General features: G+C 35.5%; 1 protein-coding gene across 1 annotated transcript; it reads right to left on the bottom strand.

Annotated features, from left to right (window-relative positions):
* Positions 1–4955: 4955 nt before the first annotated feature.
* On the bottom strand, positions 4956–5474 carry LOC110697460 (uncharacterized mitochondrial protein AtMg00860-like). The gene has a single exon (XM_021874827.1). The coding sequence runs from the start codon at positions 5472–5474 to the stop codon at positions 4956–4958; it is 519 nt and encodes a 172-aa protein (XP_021730519.1).
* Positions 5475–12127: the final 6653 nt, after the last annotated feature.

The following is a 12127-nucleotide window of genomic DNA, read 5'->3' as shown; positions in this document are numbered from 1 at the left end:
CCATGAACCCAGATGAAGAAATTACCTTAAAACCTCAAATTTGGGTTTTAAAGGTCAAATTCGACCATGAAAACTCTAGATCTAGTGTTTTCATGGTTGAATTTGACAAGAAAAACCATTAGAATGTAAATACTGGTGGTGGTCCTTGGTCGTTTGCGATTTGCCTAAGTATTGTTGCCTTGTTGGTCGATTTGTCGAAGAGGAGAGTGAAAGTGGAGAAGAAATCAAAGAGGAGATAGAGAAAGAATGGAGTAGAGAAGATCAGAAGAAGAGGATTAGAGGAGAGGGAAAGACCGAAGAAGAGGATTAGAGGAGAGAGAAAGAGTAAGAGGTTGAGAAGAGGAGAGACAGTGGTAATGGATTAGGGTTTTTTTTTTTTTGCTTTATATAGTATGGCCAAGAATTCGGTTCGATTTGGGTTTTTCGGTTTTTCATTTCCAAAAACCGAAACCGAACCACATAATTTCGCTTTCTTGGTTTTACAAACCGAAACCGAACCACTTAAGAAAAAAACCGAATCATATTCCTAATTCGGTTCGGTTTGGTTTTAAACCAAATTTGTTTCACCCTACATTGTAGGCTCTTAAAACCAAATAATACTGAAAACCTTTACGTTAGTCTCATGAGCAAAATAAAATAAATAATATTCAAAGCAAATAAAATACATCATATCCCTAGGGAAACTAAGCATGATTTGCTCTTCACTCATGCCCATCACGAAAATGCTTCATCACCTGAAAAGCTTCTCTCTACTTGTCCCCACTACTCGCCATTAGAAATGGGTCGTCGTAGGGCCAAAGTAAAGACAAGGCCAAACAAACATACAAACACACAATCAGCAATGTTGAGTACATAAGCGTAATAAAATCACACTAACATGCTTTCATCTTATCAACACACAACTTACCATGTTGCACCTGTTTACAAGCATACAAGACACTCAAAAACTAACTAGACAAATACCAATGTTCAATTATTTCTGATTACGCATCGAACGAGTTTCCCCCTAACCTACCCCAATAAAGGGGTACTAACACGGGAGCTAACCGTGCCTGTATAAAATAAACCACTCATAAGTGGCGGAATTCCTACGCATAATAAAAAGGAAAATACAGCGTCCTATACTCCCCGTAGAAGTTATGGTCAAATATTAAGTCGCATAACTCCCCCCATATGTTCAAACTCAGGGTATATACGTTCCGAGAGTTTTGGTGTGTAATCTCTTTCAGTTTACGTTATTTACATATGATTAGACTTGGTGATGACTCTCAAACCATAACAGAATCGAACATTATAATTCATTCAAGCAATCAAACGTACCAATTTAATTCTTGTATAATTAGTGACCACATAAATTAAATGTTGAATCCTTTTTAAACTACCTCGGTGTTAAATAACACCTTAAGTGCATAAAGCACCTTAAATCCTATCCTTCGGTGTTAGAAACACCTTAAGTGCACTTAGGCACCAAAAATATAATTTAATCCTGGTGTACATAGACACTTAAATAGCTCCTTCCTCATGCTTATAGCATCAATAAAAGTTACATGTACCATAATAAAATGTCCTTTTCATACTCCAAACCAAATTAAACATTTAGTTTAATTAAACATGCTCTCTAACATGCCAATAATAAAAGTGTGGTTCATAGACAACATGCCATTACAATTAATTCCAAACACCAACTCATCATAAATAATTCATACATCACAAATCGCTCACCAACATCAATCCAATCAACAAATTCCAATCATCACCTATCATGATACTATTTAATTTGGAATTAATTAAACAAAGCCTACTAGCATGCTTCTACATATTCAAGTAATCACCAAGTACGTGAACGTACCTTGAATATGATCTCAAAATCGCCACGACTAAATAAATCACTCACTTGAAAGTCTCCTACAAACCTAAATTACAAAGAAGTATTAATACCTCTTCCACACAAATTTCAAGCAATATATACACTCTTTAAATCACTCATAAACTCTCTAAAATAAGCTGAAATTTTATTTAAAACCCTTACTTTTATTCCCAATTAATGGGTAATTAAAAATCATTTCAAGAAACCTAATTATAGCCTTTATATAAAAATTCCAGCTTTATTAAACCATGAAAAATTGCTGTAATTATGTTTAAAAACACTTATTTCAATAATTTAAATCACCTACAATCAAATGCTATCAATATACATTAATTTAGAAACCTAGGGTTTTTAATTTGGGGCTTTTTAATTCAAAACCAAATCTGAAAATTTATATACAAAATACTTATCATTAAACATCCTAAAATCATCACGAAACCCAAAAACTATAATTAGATTTAGGGTAGATTGAATTAAAATCAAAAAGAAAAATAATTTTTTTTTGAATTGTGCGCACGAACCACCATGGCTAGGCGGCTGTTGCGCGACAGCCTAGTGGCCGCCGCTGCTGGCATGTGCTGGTGGTGATGGCGTGTGGTGGTGGCCGGCCGGTGTGTGGTGGTGTGTGTGGGTGGTGATTGAAACAAAATTACATAAAAATAAGGGGAAGGGGAAAAATTAAGGGGAAAAGAAAATAAGAGGAGAGAGAGAGAGTTTACCTATGGGTGCACTCCACCTTAGGCATATGATGGGTATTTATACCCTCTCTCAATATCCCTCCTACTTAAAATTCCTTTACTGCCCTTAATGATCCATTTCTTAGTCAAACTAGTATTTTGACTTTCTTTAATATTCATTTACTTTAAAAATTATCTTTTTATAAAATAATATGCCCCAATATTTCCAAATCATGAAATAAAATATTTTCAAGATTATTAATGATTGAAAATAAACTTTTAATTAAAATAATTCTTTTTAAATTAATGAAAACACCATAAATAATTCATTTGAATTATTTAAATACTTTAAGAAATACTTATTTAAATTAAAATACGTATAAAAATATGGGGTATTATAGTCTACCCCCCTTAAAAGAAGTTTCGTCCCGAAACTTGGGCAACGAAATTCAAACTTTTTTTCCTCACTTTGTGTAATATTGCTATACTCTTTTTTCATACGTTTGCCTTTAACATCTCTTTGAAATCAAAGTTACTCAAAATAACCGTTAAAAATGTACAAAAAGCACAAAAATAACTAAAAATATAGGGAAAGAGCGCGAAATTCTACCGCATTCTACCCCCCTTAAAGAGCACGAGTTTCGTCCCCGTAACTCAAAATATCTCAAACAACTCGGGATACTTCTTTTTCAGATCATCCTCGGCTTTCCAAGTCGCTTCCTCATACTCTTGGTTAGACCATAACACTTTAACAATCTTAACTTCCTTATTGTGTGTACTACGCACTTTATTATCAAGGATCTTGACAGGTTTTTCCTCATATGTTAAGCTTTGGTCTAACTGAATGGTTTCAGGTTGTAGTACATGTGACTTATCAGGGATATACCTTCTTAACTGTAATACATGAAATACATCATGCACTTTACTTAGCTCCATAGGTAAGGCTAGCCTATAAGCTACTTTGCCTATCCTTTGCAAATATCATTACACCTTTCATTGGTGACACCTTTAACAATACTTTGTCACTGACCTCAAATTACTCCTCTCTACGCTTCAAATCCACGTAGCTCTTTTGGCGATCTTGCGCCTCTTGAATCTTAGCTTGAACCTCCTTTACTTGTTTAACTGTATCCTCGCTCATTTGAGGCCCTAAAATCATTGTTTCACTTATGTCGTTCCAACAAATTGAACTATGACATTTTCTTCCATATGATGCCTCAAATGGAGCCATGCCAATGCTTGCATGGTAGCTATTATTATAAGAAAATTCAATTAAGTCCAAACTATCTTTCCATCCCACTTGGAAATCTATAACACAAGCCCTCAACATGTCTTCATGAATGGTTCTCTCAGTTTGCCCATCTGTGGCAGGGTGAAATGATGTACTCATCTTAAGTGTTGTACCAAAGTTTTCCTGCACACTATTCCAAAATTTTGAAAGAAACCTAGAATCTCTGTCAGACACAATATCCTTTGGAACTCCATGTAACCTCACAACATTTTTTATGTAAGCTTTTGCAAGTTGTTCCATCTTCCAGGTCTCCTTCATTGGTATAAACACTGCAGATTTTGTAAGTCTATCCACCACTACCCAAATGGTGTCATTTCCATTCTTTGAGTTTGGGAGGCAAGTCACAAAGTCCATTGAAATACAATCCCATTTCCATCCAGGAATTTCCAATGATTTCACAGTTCCTTGCGATCTTTTGTGTTCTATATTCACTTTTTGACAAGGTAGACACTTTGCCACAAATTCTACAAATTCATTCTTCATTCTGGGCCATCAATACATCTTTTTCAAGTCTTTATATAGCTTGTCCCCTCCTGGGTGTATTGAGTATGGTGTATTGTGACCCTCTTCCATCAAATTTCTATTTACCTCCTCACATTTTTGTGGTACACACCAACGACCTTTGTACCTTAAACTCCCATCTTCATGAATTTTAAAATCCATGGATTTTCCTTGCTTTATTTTCTCACGAATCCTATCCAACTTTACATCTCCTGCTTGATTTTCCCTTATCTCATCAAATATTGTTGGTTGAATACTTAGATTCGCAAGTATGCCTGCTGGCACTCCCCATTATACCACTTCTAGATTCATTTTCCTCATTTCTCTACATAACTCATCAGCCACTATCAAAGTATTCAGTCCATGACTGGTTTTACGACTTAAAGCGTCTGCAACAACATTTGTTTTCCCTTTATGATATTGTATGTCTAAGTCATAATCAGTCGTATATTCTAACCATCTCCTTTGGCGTGAGTTTAAATCCCTCTGAGTGAAAATGTATTTTAAGCTTTTATGGTCTGTATAAATCCTACATTTCACTCCATACAAGTAGTGCCTCCAAATCTTTAGCGCAAAAATGATTGCAGCTAATTCTAAGTCATGAGTAGGGTAATTTACTTCATGATTCTTCAATTGTCTTGATGCATATGCAATCACTTTCCCATTTTGCATAAGTACACCCTAGACCATTCTTAAATGCGTCACTGTATACATTACCATAAATACCACTATCATCTGGCAGTGTAAGCACTGGCGCTATGATTAGCTTTTGTTTCAAGAGTTGGAATGCTTCCGCACATCTGTCATCCCACTCAAAATTCTTGTCCTTCTTCATTAGAGAGGTCATAGGTTTAGCAATATTCAAAAAATCTTTCATAAAACGCCTATAATACCCTGCTAAACCTAAGAAACTCCTAACGTCAGACACTGTTTTTGGCTTAGGCCAACCTTTCACTGCTTCTATCTTTGCTGGATCTACTTCTACCCCATTTTTGGACACAAAATGGCCCAGAAATGCTGCGTAAAGCTTGTTTTCCCTTAGTGTTTGCAGAATTGCCCTCAGATGTTCTACATGTTCTTCTTTACTCTTCGAATACACCAGTATATCATCTATAAACACTACCACAAACTTGTCCATAAATGGATGAAATATCCTATTCATCAAGTCCATATAATTGCTGGAGCATTCGTCAATCCAAAAGGCATTACTGTGAACTCATAATGTCCATACCTTGTTCTAAATGTAGTCTTGGGAATATCTTCATCTGCAATCCTAAGTTGATGGTATCCAGACCTTAGATCAATCATAAAAAACAAAGTTACGCCTCTCAACTGGTCAAATAGGTCATCAATCCTTGGTAATGGGTACTTGTTCTTTATGGTGACCTTATTTAACTCCCTATAGTCAATACATAACCTCATACTTTCATCTTTCTTCTTCATAAATAACATTGGCGCTCCCCAAGGCGATGCACTTGGTCTTATATACCCCTTTTCTAACAAATCATGCAATTGCTCCTTTAACTCACTCATCTCTGCAGGTGCCATTCGATATGGTGCCTTGGAAATTGGTGTTGTTCCTGGAACTAGCTCTATTATGAAATCAATTTCCCTTTTGGGTGGCATTCCAGGAATCTCTTCTGGAAACACATCTAGAAACTCATTCACTACTTCTATACCCTCAGGCTTAGTTGTCTCCTCATGCTCCATATTCCTTACACTACAAAAATACAATGGATGCCCCTTCTTAATATACTTTGCCAATTTTAACACATATATGATCTTTGGGCACTTGGTTTCACCATGTATCCAATATGTCACCGACTCATTATCGGCTGTACTCATTTTTACTTTCGGCGATTGACAACTAATCTCTGCGCTGTACTTGCTCAACCAATCCATTCCCAGAATGACATCAAAGTCACTCAACCCAAACTCAATGAGATCCGACAAAAACACTTTTCCTTCGATTTCTAAAGGTACATCTTTAAAGATCTTGTTATACTTTACTACCCATCCGTAGGAATAACTATAGGAAAATCTACCTCATCTACAGTTTTCAAACAGTTTGATAATTTTAAAACAGTGGCCTTTGAAATAAAAGAAAAAGTTGTACCAGAATCAAACAAGACTTTAACAAGAATAGATTTTATAGAAAAGGTACCAGTGATGACATCTTTCGTGGAATCAGCCTCATGCTTACTCATAACATTCAACTTTCCTACAGCTCCACCAATTTGTTGGTTGTTTTTATTATTATTGTTGGTTTTTGCCGCATTCTGTTGTGCCCCCTTGTTCCCAGAATAGTTGTTCCTTCCCTGAAAGTTTCTCTGAGCCCCTCCTTGATTATTGCCCTGTTTTTTTTCGATTGGGATCCTTAGAGAAACATTCATACTCCCTGTGTCTAAACTTGTTGCAAGCACGACAAGTAACCGAATTTCCATCACAATCCCTACCAGGGTGGTTATTCTTGCATCTTTTGCAAAAAAATGCCTTCCATCCTTATTAAATCCCTGGTTAGAGTTCTTAGCTCCATTAAAGTTTTATCTTCCATGACGATTGTTACTTTGGAAATTATTATTGTTGCTAAAGTTGTTGTTGTTATGGTGGTACTTTTGCTTCTTAAAGTTGTTCTGGTTACCTTGCGGGTTTCCAGAATTTTGTCCCACCTCTTTTCTCTTTTCTTTCCCTTCTATCTCAGCTAGCTCTTTCCTTCTCTTCAGCTGCAATGCATAAAGATGTGTAGCTCTCCCATACACTTCATCCAAGGTTTCAAATACTTGACCACACAGCTTTAACTGCTAATCAGTAGTCAGACCACTCTCAAACTTCCTAGCCTTAGACTTTGCTATAAAAACTAACTCCTTAGCAAATCGTGACAGCTCAATAAACTTGGTGTAGTATTCAGTGACTGACATATTCCCCATCGCAAGGTTAGAAAATTCCTCAGCTTTTTATTTCTGTAAGAAGCTAGGGTAAAACTTGTCCTTAACCTTCTCCTGAAACATAGTCCATTCAAATCCAGGTAATGCCTTAATGGTAGTTTCATTTTGCTGCCACCAAAGGTCAGCTTCACCCCTAAGGTAATAGGCATCACAACCTAATTTCGAGTTCTTGGACACTCTACTGCCCCCAACAGTTTATCAAACTCCCTTAACCAGTTTTCCAGCATAGTTGGATCAGGCTCTCCTTTATAGGTCGGTGGCTTGCTCTGCGCCACCTTCTTAAACAGCTCTCCCTAAGCATCTACATTATTAGTTGAGTTCCTTGCCAACTGTTGGGCAACAACTGCCAACTGCCTCACAACTTCACTTAGTTCTCCTCCATCATTGTTGTTACCACTCCCTCCTGCCATCTTTCTTCGTCTGAATTAAAACAAAGGGGTCTTTATTAAATATGGTCTTGGTTAGCTCTCAAGTTAGACTCTCATCCAACTACTCACACCCTTGACATAAACACATTAAATTTTAAGCTAACAAATTGGGGTTAAAATTCCCAAAATTTGCAGCTTTGTCAACCAAATATTGATTGCAAACCAAGCACACATTTAATAAAGCATTACATTCATAAATAAAAATAATTCCCATTGATTCCTAGAGTTTAGAAATAAATCATTGGAATATTTTTGAGTAAGAAATGGCTTATTGAAGTAGTGATACGAAATAAATGGTTTGGGAACAAAATGAATGATTTGTCAATAAAATGAGTTAATTGACAAGGAAATGAATGAAATATATTGCTGAGTAAGAAAATGAATAGAATACTGAAATAAAATGAGTTTAAATAACTTATGCAACTACATAAGTTTACTAACTCACTATGAACATGGCACTTATTGCTTTACTAAAACTAAGATAATTAAAATGCGGAAACGAATATAAGAATCCTAAAAGAAATGAAACTACAAAAATATAGCCCGTTCGAACATTATCCTCCTTGTTAGTAGATTGTTTGTAGCTTCAAGGATCGAATTTAAAATCATCCTCTTCCTCCATTGGTTCAGGTGACTCTGGTTCTTGCTCTACTTGGACAAACTCTTCATCTTCCTCATCATCAGATGAAATATCAATTATAATTGGAGTAGGAGGTGGATTTGGATTTGGAATTTCTATAATGGAACTATCAACAGCATGGTTACTCTCATCCATCATCTCTCCTTCTCCTTGCTCTCCACCTATCCCCGTTTGATTACCCTGAGTGGGAGAAGAACTTCCTGAATGACTCGTGGAAAGGGAATTATTCCCTACCGGATTTTCATAGTAATAACTGGGATATGGAATATGTAAGTGCTGGCAATAATCTTTCTCAACTTTAACAAGATAAGAAATCAAGAATTTGTAGTCAGGGTACCATTGTCCATAGAAATTTTTATATTTAGAGTAGTTTGGGATGTCCCCTGGTAAATAGAAATCAGAGAATTTTGCTTTTGACAGCAAGATATGGGGGTTCATCTAGAAGAAAGTGAATAATCATAGAAGAAACACGATAAGGAAGATCATAGTGCTTGTCTCCTAAGACATTGCTCATGTGGGAACAATATAATTGAATTTTGTTGACATAGTCAAACGGATGTTCATAGTCTTCTTAATTAGAGTACCAATTTGGAAAAGTTTGCTAGGAAGAATTGGCATCCTGAAAAGGAAAAGGTTTAGAAAAGAATCCCCTTCCCAAAGAAAATAAAAACAATACAGTTCTTGCATGAATTAAGTTCAATGTTCAATCAAACAATTTCTCTTATTCTAATCATATAATCATATGCTTTCAATCAATTCACATGATCAAACATCACAACCTAAAATTTTAATGCATACAAGAACATAATTATTTCTAACTTATATGCCCAAATTCTTTCCTACCCAAGCTCACCAACATGCTTTTAAAAGCTTTTAACACATAATACTTACCTCAATCCTTGCTTTCCTACAAAATGAACAAACTAAAAATATTTTTGACCTTTTTTTATAAAAAAAATTAATTTTCAAAAATAAGCCCAAAAAAGACCAAAATATTCGGCCATTAAAAAAAAAATTCAGACACCCAAAGTAATAAAAAAAAAAAAATCAGATGTCCATTTAAAAAAAAAATTCGGATTTTTTTTAAAATAAAGAAAATTTTGGATTTTCTAAAAAAATTAAATAAATAAAATTTTCCGGTTTCCAAAATTTAAAATAAGTGAAAATAACCCTCTTTTAAAATAACTTAAATAAATAAGCACTAGGCCAAGTTTAAAACAAAATACTTTAAAACACGTTTTTGGCTTTAGTGGTAATAAAAATCTCAACCTGGCTCTGATACCACTTTGTAGCACCGTAAAAATCCCTTTCGTTTAAAATACCTGTTTTGCCCTTTTTAAAATACGAAATAGGAATATCTAAGACATTACCGCCACCGTGAACACGGCTAAGACAAATATCAAAGACACACAGCGGAAGAGTATCTTTAAAACCATTCAAAACAAGTCGGTTTTAAAAAGTCAAACCAAACAAAAGTATAGTCAAACGAAGTCAACCTACAACTTAGAACCATTGTAGGCCCTTAAAACCAAATAATACTGAAAACCTTTACGTTAGTCTCATGAGAAAAATAAAATAAATAATATTCAAAGCAAATAAAACACATCATATCCCTATGAAAACTAAGCATAATTCGCTCTTCACTCATGCCCATCACGAAAATGCTTCATCACCTGGAAAGTTTCTCTCTACTTGTCTCCACTACTCGCTATTAGAAATGGGTCATCGTAGGGCCAAGGTAAAGACAAGACCAAACAAACATACAAACACACAATCAGCAATGTTGAGTACATAAGCTTAATAAAAACACACTAACATGCTTTCATCTTATCAACACACAACTTACCATGTTGCACCTGTTTACAAGCATACAAGACACTCAACACCTAACTAGACAAATACCAATGTTCAATTAATTCTGATTACGCATCAAACAAGTTTCCCCCTACCTGCCCCAATAAAGGGGTACTAACACAGGAGCTAATCGTGCAAGCATAATATAAACCACTCGTAAGTGGCGGAATTCCTACGCATAATAAAAAGGAAAATACAGCGTCCTGTACTCCCCGTAGAAGTTATGGTCAAATATTAAGTCGCATAACTCCCCCCATATGTTCATACTCAAGGTATATACGTTTCGAGAGTTTTGGTGTGTAATCTCTTTCAGTTTACGTTATTTACATATTATTAGACTTGGTGATGACTACCAAACCATAACACAATCAAACATTATAATTCATTCAAGCAATCAAACGTACCAATTTAATTCTTGTATATAATTAGTGACCACATAAATTAATTGTTGAATCTTTTTAAACTACCTCGGTGTTGAATAACACCTTAAGCACATAAAGCACCTCAAATCCTATCCCTCGGTGTTAGAAACACCTTAAGTGCACTTAGACACCAAAAATGTAATTTAATTCTCGTGTACATAGACACTTAGATAGCTCCTTCCTCATGCTTATAGCATCAATAAAAATTACATGAACCATAATAAAATTTCCTTTTCATACTCCAAACCAAACTAAATATTTAGTTTAATTAAACATGCTCTCTTGCATGCCAATAATAAAAGTGTGGTTCATAGACAACATGCCAATACAATTGATTCCAAACACCAATTCATCATAAATAATTCATACATCACAAATCGTTCACCAACATCAATCCAATCAACAAATTCCAATCATCACCTATCATGATACTATTTAATTTGGAATTAATTAAACAAAGCCTACTAGCATGCTTCTACATATTCAAGTAATCACCAAGTACATGAATGTACATTGAATATGATCTCAAAATCGCCACGACTAAATAAATCACTCACTTGAAAGTCTCCTACAAACCAAAATTACAAAGAAGTATTAATACTTCTTCCACATAAATTTTCAGCAATATATACACTCTTTAAATCACTCATAAACCCTCTAAAATAAGTTGAAATTTTATTTAAAACCCTTAATTTTGTTTCAGGGTTTTTTGAGTTCCTCGGGAGAGTTACAATTCCAAGAATTTGCGTCGATCGTCTGTACCTGCAAAACCATGGAAAAATTCGGTTGGGTGGAGTTCCTCCTCCGATGATCAAGTTAGAACGAATCCGGATGAATAAAAGTGTGGAATTTAAAGGTTTTTCTCTCGTATTCTGAGAGAATTCTTCAATTAATATTGCTCGAGTTGTGTGTGTATATTTATCAATATGTAATAAATGAGGATTTTCCTCTATTTATAGTGTAAGGGGATAGTTCCCCTTTCATAGGTTTGAATGCCACGTGTCACCAGAAGATTGGTTCTCTCAGAACCTCTCTGATGTTAACACGTGTCAGCACACGATTGGTCCACATGGACAGGGTAGTATTACCCTAAACAATTTCCCCTCACAGGCGGCACGTGGCTTGCCACGTGGCACCTGTGACAGGTGACATTGTCTGAGGAGGTGACGTTTCGTCTCACTCTCTCTTCTTTTTTTTTTTTGAATTTGAATTTGAATTTGGAAGGTGATGGTTCGCCTTATGGGGTCCTCTATAAGTAGAGATTTCCCCCCTCAATTTCAACACTTTGCCATTTTTTTGAGAAATTTTTCTGAGAGAAAAAGCGCTTTGATACCGGCTACTAGTGCTAGCCCAACCGTCTTTCTTTTCTTCACTCAACCGGCTACCGTCTGAGTGTTCATTAAAAACATATTAAAACCGCCTGAGGGTCTTTTGACATCCTCCTAGCTTTCAATGCACCCACAACCGGTCAACTGTCTGAGGTATCTTCAAGCAAAACTTCA

This window comes from Chenopodium quinoa, unplaced genomic scaffold (genome assembly GCF_001683475.1).
Source record: "Chenopodium quinoa cultivar QQ74 unplaced genomic scaffold, ASM168347v1, whole genome shotgun sequence".
In the NCBI taxonomy this organism is placed as follows: domain Eukaryota; kingdom Viridiplantae; phylum Streptophyta; class Magnoliopsida; order Caryophyllales; family Amaranthaceae; genus Chenopodium; species Chenopodium quinoa.
The sequence above is the reverse complement of the archived record's forward strand: the minus strand, read 5'-3'. Positions and strand labels throughout refer to the sequence as shown.